The sequence below is a fragment of the Anas acuta genome, chromosome 4 (assembly GCF_963932015.1).
Source record: "Anas acuta chromosome 4, bAnaAcu1.1, whole genome shotgun sequence".
Classification (NCBI taxonomy): Eukaryota; Metazoa; Chordata; class Aves; order Anseriformes; family Anatidae; genus Anas; species Anas acuta.
This window is the reverse complement of record NC_088982.1, coordinates 23,599,442-23,623,341: the sequence shown is the minus strand read 5'-3', so window position 1 is coordinate 23,623,341 and position 23,900 is coordinate 23,599,442. Positions and strand designations below refer to the sequence as shown.

The 23,900-nt window shown below is 40.5% G+C and overlaps 2 protein-coding genes across 8 annotated transcripts in view; one reads left to right on the top strand and one right to left on the bottom strand.

The window, feature by feature from the left end:
• The window catches only part of FAM114A1 (family with sequence similarity 114 member A1), a 36,956-nt gene extending 19,886 nt beyond the window's left edge, over positions 1–17,070 (bottom strand). For 2 of the 3 annotated variants that reach the window (XM_068680129.1, XM_068680130.1), the window contains exons 1-6: positions 16,800–17,070; positions 14,143–14,492; positions 12,528–12,615; positions 2,576–2,689; positions 2,309–2,415; positions 1,493–1,627 (exon numbers count right to left, since the gene is read on the bottom strand). In XM_068680129.1, the coding sequence (XP_068536230.1) occupies positions 1,493–1,627; positions 2,309–2,415; positions 2,576–2,689; positions 12,528–12,615; positions 14,143–14,492; positions 16,800–17,070 (1,065 nt within the window). Of the gene's footprint in view, positions 1–1,492; positions 1,628–2,308; positions 2,416–2,575; positions 2,690–12,527; positions 12,616–14,142; positions 14,493–15,438; positions 15,619–16,799 lie in introns of those variants that run through there. The other variant, XM_068680131.1, reaches the window with a different exon arrangement.
• Positions 5,962–23,866, top strand: LOC137855708 (toll-like receptor 1). 5 transcript variants are annotated; one of them, XM_068680134.1, is made up of 3 exons: positions 5,963–6,277; positions 17,367–17,607; positions 21,564–23,866. In XM_068680134.1, exon 3 carries the CDS (start codon positions 21,634–21,636, stop codon positions 23,584–23,586), a length of 1,953 nt encoding a protein of 650 aa, XP_068536235.1. In that variant the 5' UTR covers positions 5,963–6,277; positions 17,367–17,607; positions 21,564–21,633; the 3' UTR covers positions 23,587–23,866. The 5 variants fall into 5 exon arrangements, with proteins under 5 accessions (XP_068536238.1, XP_068536235.1, XP_068536236.1 ...); XM_068680135.1 differs by lacking the exon at positions 5,963–6,277 and adding an exon at positions 6,309–6,509; XM_068680133.1 differs by lacking the exon at positions 5,963–6,277 and adding an exon at positions 17,077–17,220.
• Positions 23,867–23,900: the final 34 nt, after the last annotated feature.

The window sequence follows — 23,900 nt, the reverse complement described above, 5'->3', positions numbered from 1 at the left end:
AAATGTCTCAGACTGCTTGCAGGCCAACTCAGAGCCCAAGCCCAGTTTAGTCACTACAGGTAGAGAAAAGCAACAAATTACAAAGCACTGGGCATGGCTAGGGCACTGGAAGTTGATCATTTTTAAGTTAAATTTTGTTGCTTCTGAAAGATCTATCCTACATTGTATTAGGCTTATTTTAAGCATTCTTTAAGTTTGATTTTGAGTAATTTGCGATCCCATTTGACTCTTTAATTTTGATGTGTATAAAATCATTTTATATGTTGAAACCATAAAAAGAAGTCAAATGCATGCCTCGGTTAAGTCAACAACAAAGTCCCATTGTTTTACATATCTACAGCATTTCATATATGGTATCAAATACACCTGTATAAACAGCCCTATGTTTAAATACATGAATCCTACAGTCTGCACTAATTTTGCCAGATAGATCAAATTTTTCAATCTCTATAAAAAGCAGGAGCCACTTTCATTACTGCAGATCTAATGTTATTACCCTGTTGAAGTGCTTTGGGATGCCTTCCATGAAATGTGCTCTACAAGCTTAAGCCTTGGTACAACCGCCAACGTTACTGAATTGGCCACACACACTCAGAACCCCACTGCGGTGCAGACTTCAGCTGTGATACTGAGACTGCAGTGTGCTATGCCTGCATGCATTTCCACTTTATCAACGGCGACTGTTTAAAATAAGAGTGCTGCTGCAACAGACATATGTAATATGTGTAATTACAATAACATTCTGTACAAGTTATTTGCTTTTGGCCTACCACAACAGCAATAGTCTGTATCAATTTACAAGGACTGATACTAAAGATGAAACATCTCATCAAAGGAGAGATCCTTTACTGCTTTCTACTGGGTGGTAAGTGTAGTAAAATTAAAACTTTTTTTTTTTTTCCTTCCCCATGTATATTGATTTCCACAGCTTCCCTCCCCTCAGTGCCTGGAGAACTAAAATAATTTTGTACTGGCAGCACTTATATGTCTGTTCTATTATCACCATATCTCTGAACGTTTAAAGATACAAGTCCTGACTTGACTCCTCTCCAAGGGTACATTTAGTTTAAAAGGACATAAGATATAACTTTTCTCAGCTTTAACTCCTAATGAAACATACGTAATATTCCTGCATTACTCATTTCCAGGGAAATTAGTATAGGGATGTTTGTGCCGGAGGACATCTATCTACAGCTGTTACAAAACCACTAACTATTTGATTGTTCTCCAGAGTATAATAATTTATTACCACATATATTACCTCATCAAAATCAGCTATTCCTCACATAATTAAGCAGAAAGGATGATTTTACATCATCTTTTGTGGTTCTGTGAAGAAAAAGAAACTGTAGCAAACACAAAGCATAATATTTATTTTTGTAAGCCTAGCCAATATCTACTGCAATAAATAAAGCCTCTCCCTGAGGCACATGAAATTCTACAAAAAGAATCTAAAACCACATTGACAGAGCTGTATTAAAATAAATCCAACCTGAGAGAGAGAAACTGTTCTTTCCATCAGTGTTTTTGTTCTCTTAAATCCAGGATCACTTTCTGCAAGGACATTCATGGTTGTCTTTCCAATGAATTCCAAAGCATCTAAGCCTCCAGATAATACACTTTTCCCCTGTATAAAATAATGAAACGTGGTTATTTCCTTTCTAGTTTATGCCAATATGAGCCATAAAGAGTATTACTTTTGCTGATACCATCTTTGAACATTCAGCTCCCTAGATTTTCTCTGCTTTAGCTAACATTAGGATTTATATGCTCATAAAATTATGCTACCTTGTTCTGAATACATTTTCAAAATGAAAAAAATTAACCATACAAATTATTTGCAGTTAATTGAAAGACTCACGTGAGAAGAAACGTAATACCTGTTGCCAATGAAAATTTTAACAGCAATACCACTTTTATTTTATCTTAAGTAGCAGCTAGTCAGTAGAAACATATTTTAGGTAAGAAAAATATGGAGCCAAAGTCTATAATGAACAGGATGAGGCTGTCTTATCTAACTGATTTCTAAAATTTTGACGTGATAAATCTGTCTATAGAAATGCAGTTCTTCCTGCGTCTTCATACTAGAATTATTCCTCACTTGAAATTTTTCAGCTACATTGAAGAATTTTCATTGGCTAACGATTTCACTTTCACTGGAAGAAACCTGAAACAGACTTACAACAGAACTGTTTGTACAAAGACCTACAACCCAACAAACTCCACTCATTAAATGTCACCTGCAGTGAATTTACACCTAAAATGATGAAAAATACCTAGAGGAGAGAGGCCTGCTAAAATGACTCACTGTGTTCTGTACAGCATTAGTAATAGCTGACAACATCCCACGGGATCCAGATGAAGGAGAAGAAGGAATATTCTCAGAAGAGCTTTGGTCCAGAGAATCCTCTGCTTCTAACAACAACAAAAAAAGAGCAAGCTACAGTTTTCTTTCACCCCTACAAGTCAAAAATTACAGTAAACTGGATCTTGTGATCAAAATACTAAAATTTGTGAATTGTGTTAATCTGGCAGTGTCAACGAGTGTCAAAGATTTCAGTGAATTTGAGCTTACGTATAATTGATGTTTCAGCTGCAGGATGCTCTGCTGCTTCTGAAGATGCTGAACTTGCATTATGAATTCCCAGGGTAGTTCCTGCTTTTTCCTTTACTGCTGTTATCCCATGACCTGCAGCAAGAACATACTTTAGATTGTGTGATTTGAAAACTTATTCCAAACAGTGTGTAGTATCCTTATGTTCCACGAATGATCACCAAAAAACCTGATAATCAGGGTAAGCATTAAACCTACCTCACTTGCTTAACTTATTTTCTAGGTTAATAATTCTAGGTTCTACTATGTCCAGTACATTAGCTGACTAGAAAAAATTAAGTTAAAATATAATACAAATGACACTGGATCAAAAATGTTGTAAAACTTGTTTCAATGGCACAAATGAGTTTAATTTAGTTCCATACTTTTCAAAATGCTGAATATTCTATTAGAAAGTTTAAAGAGAACTTGATCATCCTCGCAATGCTGTAGGGTTTGGCATTATTTCATTTTCAGAGGTCCAGAACAATAACCTTATCTGCCTTTTGATGAACTGTGAATAACTGCAGGGTTGAGGTGAGAAATCTGTTCTTCAGTATTCTTCACTAAGTACTTTAGGAACAATGTTTCCCAGTTGCTCATTTAAAGTCAAATTTGAAGCATGTATCCACAAAACTGATGTTTAAATACACTTTTTAAAGTCTGTAGGTGTTAGAGGACAAAGAATTATTCTTCCACTGGTGGACAATCTCTTGCAGAGATTGTGCCCTCTGTGCAGATGCACATGTAGTGACTCCTTAACTCTGTTCTACTAAAATGGTCTAGTTTTATGTAAAAAAATATGTATGTCATTAGTGTTTTTATCTGAATCATTTTGGCATGCTTTTTTACACAGAATTTTCTAGAGCAGATTACATGGACTGCTAATATCCCACTATAGGATAGAGTGCGATTGGCTGGTGGTCAGCAAAAGGAGGCAGTAGCTTCCTCATCTGCATCAGCTGTAGTTGAAAAATACTGCCTTAAAAAAAGACTACCCTGAAATGATCTGCCTATTCTGCTTCTGGATATAACCCTACGCAGTCATGCTCATGATGTGCTTATCTCATCACAAACGATCCAGCTAGCACACCTGCCTTAGCTGGAAGCTTCTGCACATCAGCTGACTGCAGTCAGTAACCAACGAGCCAGGCAAGCCCTCCTGTTTATTCCATAACACAATGAAATGGCTTCAGTGCCCCTATTTTCCCGGGTCTTGCATGGTACACAGCTACTTGCATGGTACACATCGCTTGTAAAGTCAATCATTTCCAGCAGTAGGGCAACAGAGTACTTTACTTACCTGTCCTAACTACTTAGAAGTATTAATGATGATCCAGCACTTCTTGGCCTCTCTACCTTAAACTGAATGGTAACTACATAAATAATTTCAGTAAAGCCATTAATACAGATGCTTAGGCAGACACTTACACATCTAAGGCAGGAAGTCAAGTGTAACAATTCATCACACGTTGCCCAAACTTTCTTACAATTGCATGCACTTCCTATTATAAAAGTTCAAAACATCTTTTTGGGCTAATTACAGCAAAACAGCCTATCATTTGCCAGTGGTCAGGCAGCTGGACTGGATCTTTGAATGTCCCTTCCAACTGAACTATTTTATAATCTATATAAATATTCATATATGTATACACATATGTATAGATGTATGTGTATATACAGTCATACAGATATGCTTCTTGAAAATCTGATTAAAAAGATGCATCAAAACTATTTGGAAAGGAGTAGAAAGAAGGAAAGCTTAAATTTATGATTCTGGGATTTCCAGATGGGTTGTGTATCAGGTGCTCTACAGATTCGATAATAAATATACTCCAGAAACCATATGTGAAGCAGCACTACTGAAAGATGACATACAAGAAAATTGGAGTATCTGCAGGAAAACACAAAGTAAAGAACAGATGTTCCCTAAGGAACAGACCAGCAGAAACAAGTGATTTTCCATATGAGAGTATAAATTACACAGAGCCCTGATGTTTTACACTGAAACAGAGAAACAAGGCACATAAATGCTCTTACCTGTCTAAAGAAAATACGGCCTTCGCCTATTTCATCTCATGTCTTACAACCACGTAGGACATGCTAGGCTATCTGCCTCAGCAATATAAATCATTGTTGAATAATGTGCCCCTTGTAAGGTCTGCTTCAGTGCAGATACTGGAGAGTGGAGTACTACTTTGTCTAATCCCAACCTCCTGCACATTTTAATTGGCTCAGTGAAAATATCTGCATGAATAGATTCTTCAGTCACTTATTTACTCATCAGTTTCCTGAGACTCACTTAAATAATTATTAATTGTGCTTTAAAGATACTTGTAAAGATATTTGTAAAGTATCTTTAAAGATACTTATAAAGTATCTTAAGTATAAGTAAAGATACTTATAACGTATCTTTAAATACCAAGTAAAAGATACTTGGTGTCACATTCTTTCCATTTCCCCTGCTCATATTTCCTTAAATGAGAAAAAGCATTCTGTTCTTTCCATTGACATAAACTGCTTAAAGATTTTGACTTGATAACAAAATATTGTCCTTTAATCATATAAACATTTTGCTATGAATATTAGGCTAAAATTTCCTTTCAAGTGTCTGTGAAAAAGTTAATGATTTTCAGATTAGTTCATTTTTTTTCTCTCTATATAAATACATTGTTTTTTTTTTTCTTTTTTTTTTTTTTTTTTTAACATTCTGTGATTTGGCTGTCATGGATTTGCAGATGAGCTTACACCTCCAAGAAGATTTGCGTTCACACAGGAGCTGTACTACTATTTACAGTCTTAGGCAGCATTTTCAAGGCTGTGGTTACATGCACGAGAATGACAAGAAAATATTTCAGGTCAGCCGGGAGTGTTTTTGCTGAAGGAAGCTGCATAGCATGTACCTTTGACTGCAACAACAAAACATCAGAATATCACAAGTGAAACAATGCAGCACTGTTAGACAGACATACTTGCACAAATGCTGCACAGCTACGTGCTGTGCTGGAAATGAAAATAATAATTTTTGATTTCGAAAAGCACAGAAATAAAAGTGGTTATGGGAGATAATGCCACATTTTAGAGATAACATCGCACTGTTTTTCTTACACTGGGTGTGGTACCAACTGAACTGATATCGTCAACTTAGGAGCACCTCAGATGCCCCCACTTACTCATCTGAACAGCAGAGGTGAAAGAGCTATGGGTGCTTGCTTAAGAAGAAAACCACATGCTTCCTTAAGTTTGTTTTTCTGTGCTGTTGGTTTTGTTTTTCTTGCCTACATGCTGACTGTTTTTTTTTTTTTTTTTCTCGTTGTATTGGCTGGTAATTTCAGCAGAATATTGTTGTTTAGCTTGCTGGGTGGAATCTTTCATTTGAAAAGGCAGCTTTTGCACGCACCGCCTAAAATCATGGCCTACCTTTGAGCTCGCCTGATCTGCCCAAGGCCAAATCGCAGCGATCACAAATGCTTTAGTCAGACACATCCCACCTCACTTCAGACACTCTCATCTTCAGCCTCCCAGCTGAGCAGCTTTGGGTTCCCTGCAGAGCTGCAAGAGGCAGACAAACCTCTCTGGAGGGTGGTTCAGCACATCTGAAACCTCAGCCATTCCTGCAAGAAACTCCGTCCCTTGTCAATCTCGCACTCCCAGGCAACTGGACTCCATGCTTCAGTGGTACAGGTAGGGAGGATGAGTTTGCAATTTTGTTTCTGCCTACCCCAGTCTGTAACCTGTGTTGTACCACTGGGGGTGTCCCTGATGAACTACTGATAGAAATTTAACCTACTAAAATGAACGAAGCTTCTCCCAGTTCAAGCTGAAGATTAAGGCCTTCAGTTAGCATCTGAAACTGACAGGGAAACTGAGGAACCTGAACCCTGTTGAAAGGCATCACCCCACTGGATGCATATAGGTATGTGGAAAAGGCAGCTGGACTCTGCTCATATGCATTAAAGCAGTGGGAGCACACTGTGCTCACTGTCAGGCTTCACAACTGGCACTCCATTTACTTCAGGGCTTTAGCAAAATTACCTTCCCTGCAGCTAAAACAAATACACTGCCTAGATTCTTACCATACTTATACCATCCAGTCTGTAAATCAGAAATAATTCCAATTAAGCCCATAAATGAGACTAGTTTCAGATCTCTTTACCTGAATTGATAAAATGCTTTAATAAAGTAGCAATAGGCATAAAGGCTGTTACAACACTTTATTGGTTCTCAACCTCTGGTACATCATAAGCCCACATTAAAAGACAAAGAAAGCAAACGGGACTACAGTCCCCAAAAGCATGTCCACAGTTCCTCTCATTTGTTACTTGCACTCAGGATTCTTAAAAAGGAAGATCTGTAAAAGGGGTTTGCTGCTTCTGCAGCTGTAATGTGCCATCACAAAATAGCTGAGTGACCACCATGTGGTTTCAGGCACAAAAATAGTCTTCCTTGAATCAACTGAAAACTTGAATTATGCAATGAAAAAAAAAACAACAAAAACATCTTCGGAAGAGATTAACTGTCCTTTTTTATGACCGCAGAAAAGGAAGGCATAACATTAAGCCTTTGTTTTTTTTATGTAACTCTTTATTTCATAACAGGGGAATAGAATCTGTAGAGAATGGAGGTGATATTCACTTCATTCCAATGCTTCAGTTTGACATTATCTGAATCGTTTGCATTTCTGTTCAGCACAGACTTAAATTTAAGCTATGCAATGCTGACTAATACACATATCCAAGTTCAGGAACAAAGTGACATTTCCTTCCCTCATACACAAGACAGGAAAACAAAATTTTCAGCATATGGGGAAAACTATGGGTGTCGGGTATTTCCGTGTGTGGTTCTACTTGGTGACGAGCTAGATGAGAAATGTACATAAACACAAAATTACCAAGAAAACAGAATACAATTAAAGCAATGCACGAAAGAGGTGCATTATGCAGCTTTATAATACGCGTTTCAGACCATGTGAATTAACTAGCTGGGCTCTATTTTTATTATTTCTGTTGAATTAGAGGTAATGATACATGACAGCCTAATCAAGGGCACTGGAGTTTCAAAGAACAAAACACGCAAACTTGTGTGGAGTGAAGCGCATGCATACAACATGACACCAAATCATAGAACAAGCTGATCTACAACAGGCTTTCCCTGGAAATGCAGCCTGTTGAGTGCTGTAACTTCTGCAAATACATGAAAGGCATAATTCATCCACATAAAAGAATCTACCATGTGAAAGACAAGGCTTGTAGGAAGATAACAGCTTTCATTAAACCAGCAGATTCACTTAGTTGGAAAAAATGAACAAACAAACAGGTAAGTTTTCAACCATTCAAGCTGTTCTTTAAAAAAAAAGTCACAAGCTTCAAATACAGACTGAGAATACATTTTGCCCCAGTTAAGCCTTGGGGCTCAGGGTTTGATGTCACTGCTAGGCTGACCTAATGGCTTCCTGGTGCTGGTGAGGGAGCTCCTGCTCCTTTCTGTTCATCTGCTTGCCCTGGCACTTACCTCATTCCATAGCAAATTGGTTCAAGGAGCTAAAGAGGCAGAAAATTGATTTTTCTTTCCTCTGGGGTTATTTGTATGCCGATTTAGCTTCCTGAACCGGATTACCAGGTGCTCAGAAAAGCATGAGTGCTGGCACATGGACAAAGAAGAACGTGCAAGGAGAAGAGAGGTGCAGGACTGCACATTTCAGTGGCTGTCAGCCATCAGATGGGCTTAGCTTGCAGGAGGGACCCCATGGTACAGTTTTGTCAGCACTGTTACTAAAACACTGGACTATATAATTGCTGATTTGGGAAACAATTTAATTTAAAAGAAAGAGGGTAAAAAGATGACAATAACTACAAGTTCTATCTCCAGATCACACTGAGCTTACTTCTCCCTTTCTATCATCCCAGCAACTATTTCAGTGGATCTGCTCCACTGCGGTTTCACAAAGGGGAATGCCAAACTTCTTACATCTTCAAGAAGAAAACAACCCCCTTTACCTCAGTAACAAGGCAGATTCAATAACTTTCTTAGCATGACACCTAGTGTCAGACACTGAGCATGGTTCAGGCAGTGCTTGCTGCTTCTCCCAAAGGCACTGTGTTATCAGTTGTGTGGAGGAGCATCACATCAGCCTTTCACAGGCAGAAATGCCAGGGAAAGGGGCTTTGATCCAAAAAATGTCAGTCACTTTAAAGACAACAGACATTTTGTCCAGAAGACAAAACCATCACCAAAGCAATCAATAGAGACCTATGAAGTTAGTTACAGAGAGATAAGATAAAATTATACGGAAACTATTGCTGGAAACTAAAATCAGCAATGCTAAACATATAGACATGCAATAAAAATGCTAATCTGTTTGGGAGCTCTAAATCAGGGTTTGATGAATAATGCAACTGGGATCCTTGAACAACCGTTTCAGCTTAGACTTAAAGAGAAAGGAAAGTATTTGGTAAAAGCTGAATGTATTTGATTAGGCCTTTAATATGTTATCTAGTCCATCACAGATGGTTTCTGCTATTTTTACATTGTACAATTCTGGAAAAAAAAAAAAGGAACTGTAAATATTTGTCATGTTTCAGAAGACAAGCAGCTGTGCTATACAGAAACAATGACAGAGACAGAAAAATCACATACTGAAGGTGTTGCTGATAAGTCTAATTCCAGAAAAGCAGCTTTACTTATACCGTTATACCATGCACTAAAGCAATAAGCAACATTAAATGGACTGGATCATGGCAAATCCATTTTCTGATGTAGAACAGGAGATGAAGCTGCTCTGATATTAGTTGAATTGCTCAGATATTAAATAGAGTAACTTTGAGGGGAATAATAAATATTTAATAAAAAGAAGGAAGCTTACAGAAATTCCCGATAGCTTTTTTCCTCTGTTTCTCACTGAATCAGATATATGGCATACCCTGCCCAACATCCTGTCTATTACAGTGGCAGGCAGAAAATACTTTCCAGGATCAAGCATGAATTTCCATAACATACTACTTGGAAATAAGCCCTCCATATCAGGAATATACACTATTACTTGCTGTATTGATTTCCTAGAGCAAATCTAAGATTATGTATGTAGCATTTTAAGTTATCTTGGGTTCTGTGAACTGTATTAAAATGTTTGATTTAGCAACCCAAGTAATAAATTCAAATGCTGTTAATTAAGACTTAGTATCCACATCAGCCTTAGAATATCTTATAAGGAAAACCAGAGAGACCTAGTATATCTGACTATAGGATAGTTGAATGTCAATTGTTTTCCGCTTCATTCAATGCCTATTTTATTTAATAAATTCATACAGAAAAGCTAGATCCACAGTTATTCGATCAGAATATGGGAACTCAATCCTACCCTGACCCCTGGGTCAGAAAGTTTCTCTAAGTTGTAAATTCCAGGAAAAACAGCAGAAGTGCTGCTGTACATATAGACATTGGTTTTTACACTCTTTCCCAATTGCAATAATTGACAGCTAAAAATTTTGTTTCTGTTTTGTTTTCTGCTTGCGGATGCTCCTTTGCAACTTGAACTGTTCCAACCGTGCTCATTTCAAAATAACATCAATGCTGCAAATATATACATGGTGATTATATGCCTATTTTAAATAGACGTCACACAACCTTATCAAGTCAGACTGCCTAGACAACAAAATTGTTTGCATATTTATACTCACTGAAAATCAGCAACAATGCTGATAGAGTCAGGTGGTATTTAACGTCAATGAAGCATGAGATTTAAATGTACATGAACCAATATTTATATGGCCTATAAAAAAAGATCATATCATAAAATAGCCTATGGAAATTCACAGATATACAATGCTGGCAGCAGCTTTCATAGACAGAAGCAGCAAACAGCTGTAAATAGTATGTCTTGTTTACTTATTAGGCAATAAGAAGGGATGGAAGAGATACAATGCACATTATTGTTTGTCTCCCAACAAAATTTCCAACAGTATTCATCATTTTCAGGCAAGCTTGTGTCAGTTTTGCAAGAAAATATCCACGCTGCTCCACAGAAAAAGTATACGCTTTGTGATATTAACTGATTGCTCTGTGAAGCCGAGACTGAAACAGAAGACAGTAAGTGGGATTGCCACTGAAAGCCTGCAAAAACAATGTCTGTTTGGTAGTAAATTAGAACTCACAAGGAACATTAGAATTTCCATCTGATATACTACTACTTACTGCAAAACCTGATCAGATTATAAATGGGGCTATCTCATAGGCAAAAGTGAATCACCTAAAAGAGCTGTTTTCCAAGAAACCCGTTACTGCAGCTATAAAAATGAACTGAACTAATCCATCACCATTACAATTTCAACTGATCAACTGCGGAATTACTTTCATGCACATAACTTGACCTCTTTTGTTATTTACACTAGGCTAAATTCTTTTCAGAATGCTGTTGTAGCTATGCTGTTATGTTGAGAATGTGTGAGAGGCAAGGCCCATAGAAATCTGTGAAAGCAGCATCTTTTATTACACCTACTAATGCTGCTGGGAACAAAATAAGCAAAGTTTTCAACACACAGGCTCTTCTACAAGTCTGAAAGAGACGCACTGAACTTTATGGTTTAATAGAAACTGCCAACACTTATGCAGTTCCACAGCTAGTTATGCTGTCCTTGTCCCCATCTGTATGTTCTCGTCATTTCCCTCACACTAGCAGTAGCATTTAGGTGATTAAAATGTGAACCAGATTAAGGAATTTACAAATGAATCCAGGTGAAGAACCAGCTCTCACTTCATTGGTACTTTCAAAATCAGTCCCAGAATCCAGCTCCCTGCACTGCTACACAAAGGCTATCATTAGCATAGGAGAAGGAAAAATACATTGGTAGTGCAGGGCAGGCCTGACCCTTTCAGCAGGAGCCTTTATTTACATCAATTTAAAGACATTTTAGAAACCCATTCTAAGTTTATTAGACATGTTAACTGGCGGACTGTCTGACAGAAAAGATAATTATGAACTCCTGAGTGTGGGTGTTACTGAAAGAAGAGATGATAGGGAAGTTCCCTCCTTCTCTGAGGGATAGACAGAAATAATTTGTTGCCCATTGAACAAAAAAGGATCAAGAGGAGAATTATTTAACCTTATATGGGATCACAAACCCCATAACTCCATTAAATTCATTATTTTTAGTAACTAGCGATAAAGTTTAATTCTGAGGTTCATCCTTTGAAGGTATTTTGTGGATCCTTGATGAGAGCTCATTAGCTAACAGCTTAGTAGCTGTTTTGTGAGAAACAATTTCCTGCTGCTATCTATTGCATGCTTCACTTCTTGTCTGTGTGAGCTTTTAATGGGTATAATGATTAAGTTTTACCCGAAGTCTATGTGAGTATATTTTGGGCTGACATACTGTTGGAAATGAGCATACAGGGAGAGGGAGTACAGGGTCTATGTTTTGATATGCTGTTTCACTCCCTGAACTCTGGTGTGGTAAGATTACCAGCTTCACTGTGTGTCAGTGAAAGCCAGAGTAATTTATGAGAAATGAATTCATATTGTGCAGTTAGAAGTTATAATGCATATACCACAAACATGCATATGCGTGATTTGGGGATGGAAGGCTTTGGCTTCAAAAGCCACAACTGATAGTCACTGCATCATACTATGCACCCTTTTCTGTGAGGCAGACACAATGGTAAGTCACTCACTTTACAAACTAACCTATTACATTGTCCATAATTTGACCTGGACAAGTATTTACATGCCCTGACAGTTTAGGAAAGTCCTTCATCCTATTAAAAAAAAAAATCATGGCACACTATCAGTTTGCCAAGCTTATCAGGAGAAAACTGTCTACAAATCTTATTAATCAAGACAAGTAGTTTTGCCTTTAGATGTTATTTTTAAGATACGACATTAACATGTCTAACAGCATATTAAAATTATTTCCATATCGCTTACTGACTAAGCACTTACCCACTGTGGCAGAAGCTGATGACAGGAGAGACTTGCCCCAGGTACCCCAAGCTCCCCATCTACTTGCTTTAGATGAGGAGTCTGTGGCCTACAAGAACAAATATATTACTTTACTGTCTAAAAGTCATGTTATCAGTGATACCTTCTGAAGAATGATTCTTTAGAGTCAAAATATACAGAGAAATAGCCCTGAACAACTACTGACAAAAACTTTGTTGCTAGCTCCTCTAACAGATGCTCAAATTTTTTTTAGCAAAGTAGTCCGTGCATAGAGGTATCATTCTTATTACAGTGCAGGACTGTTTCTATTCTTTCCTCACTTTTTCTTCCCTCCAAGAAGAGACCATAGTCATCAAGCTCACTCCAAATCTGTGACACTGATAATTTGGCTATTTCAATACAAAGTCAGGCTAACTCAAGAGTCTTCTGTAGTGGGTTAAACCAACCCCGCAGGCTTTGAGCTGAAAGGTCCTGTAATGGGTTCTGCAGGATCTGCTGTTGTACGGTACCTTCTAGCTAAGGAATTGCAACGTTTGACTGGGAATAACTGACTGTGCAGTGAACATGTGTCTACAACTGCAGTAAGAAATAAGAGTGTCTGTACCAAGGATTAGTTAAGAATTTGGTGTCAGAGTGAAGTGTCATTCTAGCTTATTTCACATATACCATCCCTGGACAGACATGCGCTTCTCTAGTTCTATTACAATGACCAATTTATATTGCCTCCATGTTCAGAGTTTGATCACTAGAAGCCAAATTTTAAAGTCTTTTTAATTCCTAAAAGAGCAACAGATTCTTAATGGGATCCTAATCACTTACAGACAGTGCTAGGTTGGGTATTATGTGAAATCTAAATCTCTGTGCACAATAGGAAGCTTAATTCAAAGCACCTATTCCTGAAAGCACACAAAACTCTAGAGATGTCTTATGGACGTCCTAATATTTCTTCAGGCACCTAACCTTATAAAGCCATTCAAATGTATTACAGTTATTCTTTGGGACAGGCAGGCATCCATCTCCTTTTTTTTGTTCCATAGGGAGACAGAGCTAGAGGCTTCTCTGCCTCAGTCTCCTCATAGGTGTAACCCAGTAGGTGTGCACAGGGAATTCATAACAACTGTGTTCGATCAAAACACAGCCAGAAGAGGTGCTGCCCACTTTTTTCCATTAATGTGTGGAATTGAGCAAGTATCACTACTCCATATTTAAATCATACTAAGAAACTGTTGTCTCAACTGCATGTAACTTATTGCCTCTGCACAGTTAACTCATGAACAAAAGCTGAAGTATCCCAAGCAGCTCTGCACTGTATACATCCCCTGTAACCTCTTGGAGGCAGGGCCCTGTTACTGGTAGTGGGACTAAACAAATGCATTTGAACCTTTTCCAATTTGTGGATACCTGAAAATGTTCCAGCAGGGATATAAATAGAGAAATTCAACTGTTCCTAGTTTCCAAAGGCTTGGTGCTGCAGTCTAACTGATTTTATTCCCACGCAGGTTCTCTGTACGTAACTCCTTATTTTTATCTAAAAAGCAGTATACAAATTTTACAAAACTCTGTACTTACAGAGCAGGGAGGGAAGGACATTTATGGAAATGAAAATATTACTCACTGGACTGCTTTGTTCAGGTGGTGTTTCTTCAGATTCAGGTTCTGCATCAAGGCTTACTGTCTCAATGCACTCAGTGGGCATATCTTCAGCCAGCTCTCCACTGGAAGGCAGATTTTCAGCTATTTTTTCAGTCAAAGGATTTTCATTAATAAATATGTCTCCTTTCTGTCCATTACTGGCACTCTGAGCAGCCTGTCCATGTTCCTCATGTGAAGACGTAGGCAAGATCTCAGCCTCCACAAGGTCTGGTACCGACTCGTGAGGCAATACATCATTGCTTGGCATTTCCACTACTTCAGGCTTTTCTTCAGGTGGGATGCCATCACCTAAGTCTTCAGACATTTTCAATTCTGAATACAGAAAACAAGGTAGTCTTTTTAGATGAATAATCATAAAATATGGAGTGTTTCCCAAAAGCTACTGCTGAAAAACAACATAGCCTTGATGTAAGGTCTCCTGAAGCACGGAGCCCTGTGGTACATACAGCATGTTGACCCTGACACAATTATACCTTGAATACTTGATTCACCTGGCAGGACTGCACTCTAGTACAAAGAGCAGCATTTTTCTTTTGTTTTCCAAAATACTTCTTGTTGAGGGAGAAAGCACATTCATTTGCCTGGATAAGTCAACTATAAGAGCTTCCCCATGGTTAATTTCTATGTTCCTTATTAGATGTATAGATAGGACACTGGAAAATGTGATAATCTGAGCTGCAATGGCTCTAGAACATAATGGCCAAGCAGCTCTTGCACTTATTTTCATCGCCTCCACTTACACATGTTCCTATCATCTTCTGAATGATAGAGAGGAAGATGCCAAGGAGCTGAAAAAAGCACCAGTAAAAACTTCAGTAATATTAATATATTGGAGATGGGTCATAATTTGAAGACACAACAGGCCAGGGTCCCTGCAGCCAATTCACAGATAGGAAACATTTGCTGCTCACATAGAGTCTGTACTGCTTGTCTCAAAAGCTTACTGTTTGGGGAGCACAACATCTCTCACCTATTCCTATAATGTCAGGCATCAGTTCTGTGTGATTAAACTTCAATTCTGAAGCCAAGGCAAGCTTGCATGAGGTACAGTTATTGATGCATTTCCAAGCATTTTCCACAACATTGTAGTCATTGCACGAAGGACCCACACAAAGAAAGAAATGGCCATGGAGTAAGCTCTGCAGCTGATTAGGAAGCTTCACTGGCAGAGTCCAAGAGCACTGGACTTTAGTAGCGATTACTACTATTTACTTGTTGACAATAATGGTATGCCTGGCACTGTACTTGAAAGACAAACCTTGACAGAGGGCTGTCATTGCAAGGTCTTGTCTACATGCAGAGCTGAGTGGCAGAAAATAAACTCAAGCAACCTTGTCTGCTGATGCTGTCTTTTCACTGACTCCCATTTGAACTAAAAACAGTCCACAACTTCGTACCTGTTGGAATGCCTGAGGTTCTAAAAGAGACTGGCAAACAAGAAAAGAGGGTGAAAAGCAGAATATAACTGGGATTAGTAAAACACCTGCCTGTCAAGCATGTACTTATACTAGTACCTTTTATTAAAGTCTATAGAACCATGTACATCTGTGGCCTTAGCAGCCTGTTTATCTAATTTGAATTAGAGCAGCTGTTTGAACAGTACCAAGAATAGCGTTTAGGATCAGTGAATGAGAGGCATAAATAAACAAATACTTGATGCCACTTACATTACTTTAGCTTACGCTGTAACTTAATTATCTTTAGCAAACATGCATTTACAAGTCAGAATATTTACATTTGCTGCAAACATTTGAAGTTTTCTATTACAAATACAGCAAATACCATCAAATAATGTAGGCAAATATTGCTATAATTTTACAGCACTCTGTGTGATGGGTAATATCACCACAAGAAAATGTTTCTATTTGCGTCAGTTATGAGGATCCTCTACTAAACCCAGTAAAACCTGTAGATACACATATCACGGTTTCGCATTGGGATTGGATCTGGACGATCAAATACCCGACAACACCACAAATTTTAAAGGCTCACATGTGCACACAGATAGTGGGAGGACTGGTTCATCTCTGGGGACCACCGCGGTCCCTGCAGTCCTCTGCTAAGCCTGCCTTTGGGGACCCGAACACCTAACAGCAAACTCCTAAAATCAGTCAGAAACCAAGAAGCCATCCACTTGTGCTTGACCCTAGGGCATGGCGTCGCTGCGGGCTGTACCGGCATGACATGACCGTGACAGCTCTGTCGTGAGGGAGCCCCTCTCCCCTTTGGGATCCAGAGGAAGGCATCGAGGCCAGCTCTAGGCGACCACCAGCACCTCTGAGGTGCGGCGGCCGCCTGTGGAGTTTCATCCCGCCCCAAAAGCGACTGGCACCACCTCACTCAGGAATAACTCGATAACTTCTTTTTTGTCTGTTTTTGCCCCCCAGGGGCAATCCCCACGACACCACACTCCCGCCGGGTCGCTTTTCCCCCATGGGCAGGGCGAGGCAGGAGCAGCCGCTCCCTCAAACCCGCAGCTTCCCCCTTCTTCTTCCTCTTTTTTTTTTTTTTTTTCTTCGTCTCTTGGTTTAAACCCCTCCGGGCTTGAGTTGTGGGTGAGGAGCCTGCGGGAAAGTGTCAGGAAACCAAAACAACCCCAGAAATCGCCGTGCTCCTTACCGCTCAGCAGTCCCCTTGCCGGCGCGCCCCCTGCTCCTTCCCCGCCCCGCCACGTCGGCAGCAGCGGGGGGAGGAGGAAGCGATGGCCGGGCGGCCATGGGCCGGCTCTGCTGTGCTGTGCTGTGCCGTGCCGGGCCGCTGGGAGGAGGGAGGGCTCTTCCCTCAGTCCGTCTCCCTCACGTCCCTCCAAAGCGGCTGCCTGTTGTGCCCAGGACTGCAGGCTATGCCGGCAGCACTGCCCCGCCGCAGGCAGAGTCACCCCAGCCAGCATTACCAGCCCCTTACAGCCCCGCTTGTCTCAGGAGGCAGAAAGGGGCTGAAATATGCGGCTGTAGGATTGCACTGCTGGGAGTTAGCCTTTCAGGTGACACCCTGCACCTTGGCTGCATATCTAGGAAATGCAGCCGAAAGTAGCTGGGAGGTGCGTACGCAAACTTCCAGTAAGTGCCTGCGGTGCTGCCCGCCGCCCTGTGAGGAGCCGTGGTGTGGCTCTTGGCAAACAGCTTGCGGTTCTGGTCACTGTCGGATCCCTCACGCCTGTTCCTCTTTTTGCTGCTTCGTTTTCAGGCAAAGCATACCCTCTTGCAGTTCCAGGATTTGTTGCAGCATTGTTTCTGTCACCAGACTTCCTTTGCTGGAAAAAAAAAAATTGCTGTTGGTACAGGAAGCATAACAAAACTTCTTATGAATCACTGAGGAGAGCTGCTGTAGGAGGTCATGAAGTAAAACCTCAGTTCTCAGAAGTGTGCCTCACAAATGAGGATAAAGCTCCGTGACTTAGCAAAACAATCTGAAGTATCCCATTAAGGTAGGTGATAGCAGAACACGTGCTCGTATTTCTAAACAATAAGCTTATTTTTAGGTGTTTCAACGAGAATGTAAGTATCAGGGCATGCTGGAAGTTTTGGTGTCTTTTAGGTTGATTAACGCGTAGATGTATTTATTAGGATTCACATGTTCTTTTTAAGGGAGCTTGTGATAGAGTAAAGGCATTGTTTTTGTAGGAATCATAATAGATGAAGCTCAATAGTTGGGGGTTTGTTTTTCCTTGTCATGACTGGTAATTTTGACTATAAAATAGGTCTTGCAGTAATTAATCAGTATTGCAATAGGAGGTTGCTACTCAAGGATGAAAGAACATTGTAAATGTGTGTATATGTCTGTCTGTGAGATAGGAACTCGGGAAACTCATACAACGTCCTAATTGGCTTCACTGAATTTAGCACTTGTGTTTACTACTTTTCTTTCTCTTTCACTTTTCAGTAATTCATTTTGCTTGTATTTTCTCACTGCGGAAATGTTGCAAATGGTTTTGGAACAGAAAAATTAGTACAGAAAATGAGCAATAAACAGAGATGGAACACTTCTACTCACCTTGGATTTCACTGAAGTCTGTTATCACTCTGAGTGCAATCATCTTCCTAACAGGTTCTTGCTAGGCTTCAGAAGAAAAAAAAATATTGCCTTTTAGTAAATAGTTATATATATTTTAAAAAATAGAAGGAAACAACTTCATTATATGACTTAATTTGGCGACTTTTATCAAGTCATTTGGGGAATATATTCATCTTCAAGTGATTGCACTAGAGTGGTAAGTGAGGACTAATGGCATGCAATTTATGGTAAAATTTTAACATATACTTAATCTTTATAGTATGTAGACAGAACAGGAGAACTCACACTATGCCAGTAGCCAGTATACTGTCATTTAATGAAGCAGATAGAGCCTGTTGTTGGTGACTAATTTATGGCTGTTTTTTACATTAACTAAATGTGCATCTGATTCTGTATTCAGTAGAATAATGCCTGTGTTACATTCAGGTGGTTAAATTGTTATATTCTAAAACAAGAGTGAACATTTGGTATAAGCAAGGGCTTACCACAAGATTTTACCTCTTCAGTCAGGAACAGACAATAGTATGGCTTGTGTGTAACAATGGTACAAAGTGTCACTTGCAAACTAGATGTGAATTCTCTTGTTTATATTGACAGAAACAAAGTATCGTATCATAGAGTACCACCATAAGGCTTATCAGCGTGACAGTGGAGAGTATGAATTGCCCATGTTCTGTTTTGTGTCTCTCCCATCTTTCCCTTTCTTTTTTGGATAACTTGTTTTCACGTGTAGCTGCGAAATGAAGTATGATGTATAGAATAAACTTGAAAGTGAAAAAGTAATTTTTAAGATTATTTCCTCTGATTCCAGACTGACTGAAATGTTAATACACAATAGTGTTATAAATGAAGTCTCAACTCAATCTGAATTTAGTAATATTTCTAAAAGGCAAGTAAACAGTGCTGGGTGCGCGGGGAGTCTATGCTCTACCAGCACTCACACACGAACATCGAACCTTCTACATGTACAGAATGTTGCTTTTACATACTAAACCTGAGTACGGCTTTACATATGTACAATCAGAAAAGGTAATGTCCATGACTGGGGGAGCATAGTTGGCCTGGCTGAAGTGCTACCATATCTTCCATGACTTATAACAGTCTTCATTTTCCATTCCTTTTCTTGATTACAAACTCCGGAGACTTCCAAGGCTAGTCGTGAGAACAATATGTCTTGCTTTAAGTTGTCAAGCAACTCTGTCTTCAGGCCTTATGTATCCTATTCCTCCCAGATTGAAGGGAAACAGATCTGGCTCCTTTTCAAGGCCGATAGGCCTGGGTCAAAAGGCACGTCCAGGTCACCAGAGGGCGTAGCAGCAAAAGCCTTGGATGGCTGTAGCAGCAGAGGGGCCCATGGCGTAGCAGAAGGATCAGTAAAGGAGCCCGCAGCTCCCTCACTGTCTGGCAAACCACACGTTTCTGACTGTGGTCCCACAGGGCTCTTTAAGGCCTCAGAGATTGCTCGCCAGGTGCCGAGCAATCCCACTGCAACCTTGTCGTTTTTAGTAGCAGAGTCCCACACCTTGACCTCAATTTGGTCCCATGTTTCAGGCTCATAAACTGTCCGATTGTCAATAAGGAGAATAAGCTGTAAGGTTACCAGGACAGTCTTTGTTCCTAAGGACGTACATGTATGATTCCCCACAACGTGCAGCTGCTTACCAGCGAGGGGCAGCTGTGTGCGTGGGGCCGCTTCTCTCAGCTTGAGCTTCTCTCCAGCTCCGGTGTGCCATTTCCAGCGACTTTCTGTGCGAGCTTCTCTGAGCGGTTTGCTGACTTTGGCTGAAGCTATCTTCATGGGGCGATCAATGTCCCTGTTCCCGTCCTGGTCTCCGTTCTGCTGGCCTGTTCCTTTTCATTACTTCTTTCTACTTCTTTATTGATGCCATAACTTCATTATATCGTGCTGCCTTTTTTCTCCTGAGAACAGGCTCCCCTCTTCTACCCTTCTCCCCACAGCAGTCCTTTTCAAAACCAACTTTTCATTGGTCAAACAACTTTGCATATAACAGCAACAGCAAACACCCAGAAACTTCCATGCCTTAACGGCTGGAGAAGAAGGAACCCGAGACTGCATGGCATCTCCTGAATCACCCTTCTTTGTTCCCTCTAAGCTCTTTTACATTCCTGATGGCCTCATCGTGAAGAGTCTGATGTTACCATCAACCTTGGGGCTTGCTGACCCCCATGGCCACACTCCCACATCTCTCCCTTCTTTATTAATATCGACCATTTTCTTGACACGAATTATTACTCCATATAGCACAATAGTATGCTAAACCAGAACAATAGATTACAGAATCACAGAATTTCTAGGTTGGAAGAGACCTCAAGATCATCGAGTCCAACCTCTAACCTAACACTAACAGTCCCCACTAAACCATATCCCTAAGCTCTACATCTAAACGTCTTTTGAAGACTTCCAGGGATGGTGACTCCACCACCTCCCTGGGCAGCCCGTTCCAGTGCCTAACAACCCTTAACAACCCCCAAGTTCTTCCTAACATCCAACCTAAAACTCCCCTGGCGTAACTTAAGCCCATTCCCCCTCGTCCTGTCACCAGGCACATGGGAGAACAGGCCAACCCCCACCTCGCTACAGCCTCCTTTAATGTACTTATACAGAGCAATAAGGTCACCCCTGAGCCTCCTCTTCTCTAGGCTGAACAAGCCCAGCTCCCTCAGCCGCTCCTCATAGGACTTGCTCTCCAGGCCCCTCACCAGCTTTGTCGCCCTTCTTTGGACCCGCTCAAGCACCTCAATATCCTTCTTGTAGCGAGGGGCCCAAAACTGAACACAGTACTCGATTAGTTCCATTGGAGTTAGTTCCATATTCAGACCTCAGCTAAGATGGACTTTCTGACCAGTGTCGTACAGAAATAGAGACTGGTTTATGTCTTGGCCAGGACAATAACCCCAGTGTTTGGCATTCAATACTGAAGGTGCTGCTCTGTTTTAATTCAAAAATAAAATAAAAATAAATATCACCTTACCCAGTGTTCTCATCGTGTCCGCTATTTAACCCAATCAAAACACTGCTGTGGAACAGGAGAGAGATATGGTTCCTGTTTTTTTTGCCTGCTTATCCTATCATAAAGCATGAAAATACACCATCAAATAATAATTAAATAATGAAGGAATGTCTTAATTAAATAATAAAATTATTTAATAACATTTATTACACTTATTTAAATAATAAAATTAAGTAAACAGTTCAGGAACTCCTCTCGTGAATGATAATAGGTTTATAATAATTGCTTTCCGAGTCAAAGGGAGAGGCAGAAAGTATGAACCTTAACAAAGTTGGTCTTTGATGGCTGTTGGATAGACGCTTAATGATACGATATGTTTTTCTTGTTGTTGTTACAGGATAAGAACAAAGACGGATGGATAAATATTGAGCATTGGCAAGGAACCATAAACCAGTACGGCAAAGAAAATGAGAGATCTCCAGAACTTTTTTGTTTATGAGTGTCTCTTTGTTTTAACTTTTTGGAACAATATCAGCCTGTCTGTGGAAGATGAACTCTTTACACCTGTTTCTAATAATTTTCCAGAAGGTGGTTCTGAGAAAAACATCATGAGCCTTCCACTGTTGTATAATCATCATCATCAGCGGTCCAAAGCTGATTACAATTGGGTTGTAATAGAAAACACTACAGAAAGCCTGTCATTGTCACAAATCACTAATAGCAATGTAAAAAAATTAATAACTTTGTTGTCTGATTTCGGAAAAGGCTCCAGGCTACAGAATCTGACACTGACGAATGTGTCAGTGGACTGGAATATTTTTCTTGAACTTCTTCAGACTATATGGCAATCATCCATTGAATATTTCAATATCAACAATTTTACGCAATTGTCGGAAATTGAAAAATATAACTTCAGGTATTCGGGTACTTCCATGAAAGCACTGGCAATGAAGAACATTTTAGTCACAGATCTGTACTTTTCACAGGATGACCTGTACCGGATACTTGCAGACATGAACATTGAAGCCTTGACAGTAGCAGGATCCGAGATGATACATATGCTATGTCCTTCATCTAACAGTCCCTTTAGATACCTAAATTTTATAAACAATGATTTAACCGATCTGCTTTTTCAAAACTGTGATACATTAATTCAACTGGAGATATTTATCTTACAGAAGAATAAATTTGAGAGCCTTTCCAAGGTGAGCTCCATGACCAGGTACATGAAATCACTGAGCTATCTGGACATGAGCAGCAACTTGCTGCGTACCGATGGAGCCAAGGAGCACTGCCAATGGACTGAGTCTCTGAAGGAGCTGGACCTGTCCTCAAACCAGCTGACAGAGTCCGTGTTCAGGTGCTTGCCGGTCAATGTCAACAAACTGGACCTACACAACAACCAGATCAGCAGCGTCCCCCAGGGGATTGCTGAGCTGAAGTCCTTGAAAGAGCTGAACCTGGCGTCGAACAGGCTGGCCGACCTGCCGGGGTGCGGTGGCTTCTCGGCCCTGGAGATCCTGAATATGGAGATGAACTCGATCCTCACCCCTTCCGCCAACTTCTTTGAGAGCTGCCAGAGGGTGCGGGAGCTGGAAGCCGGGCACAACCCGTTCAAGTGCTCCTGTGAACTGCAGGCCTTCGTGCGTCTGGAGAGGCAGTCTGGGGGGAAGCTGTCCGGCTGGCCGGAGGCATACGTGTGCGAGTACCCCGAGGACCTGAAGGGAATGCAGCTGAAGGACTTCCACTTGACGGAGCTCGCTTGCAACGCGACCCTGTTGCTTGTGACGGCTCTGCTGCTGACGCTGGTGCTGGTGGGGGTGGTGGCCTTTCTGTGCATCTACCTGGACGTGCCGTGGTACGTGCGCATGCTGTGGCAGTGGACGCAGACGAAGCGCAGAGCTTGGCACGAGTGCCCCGAGGAGCGGGAAACCGTCCTGCAGTTCCACGCCTTCATTTCCTACAGCGAGCGCGATTCCGTGTGGGTGAAGACCGAGCTGATCCCGAACCTGGAGAAGGGGGAGGGCAGCGTCCAGCTGTGCCAGCACGAGAGAAACTTTGTTCCCGGCAAGAGCATTGTGGAGAATATCATTAACTGCATAGACAAGAGCTACAAGTCAATCTTTGTGTTGTCTCCCAACTTTGTGCAGAGCGAGTGGTGTCACTACGAGCTCTACTTTGCCCATCACAAGTTGTTCAGTGAGAACTGCAACAGCTTGATCCTGATTTTGCTGGAGCCTATCCCTCCGTATATTATCCCTGCGAGGTACCACAAGCTGAAGGCTCTCATGGCAAAGAGAACGTACCTGGAGTGGCCAAAGGAGAGGAGCAAGCGTGCCCTTTTCTGGGCTAACCTGAGGGCAGCTATTAACATTAACCTGCCAGTGGCTGAGGGGCAAAGGTGTGGAGAAAGGGATTAAGAACCTTTCTAATGCAGTTTCTTCTTCTTTTATTTTTTTTAATGAAACAATAAATACTTTATGATTTCTATTTGTTGTCAATATATTTCACTTTGTGTTATAGAATACTATTTCTACAGAATTGTCTATGCTGCCTTACTAGAGGAAAAATTTAGCCCAGTTTACTGGAAGTCACTTGAGATTGACACCAAGATATAAACTGAACGTGTTTTTTGAAACTGTACTTGAAATATTGTAGTAACTATTTCTCAGTGGAATAAAATCTGGAGCATTTGGTATAGTCCTGTAGAAGAGGGACTGAATTGCTGGTGACT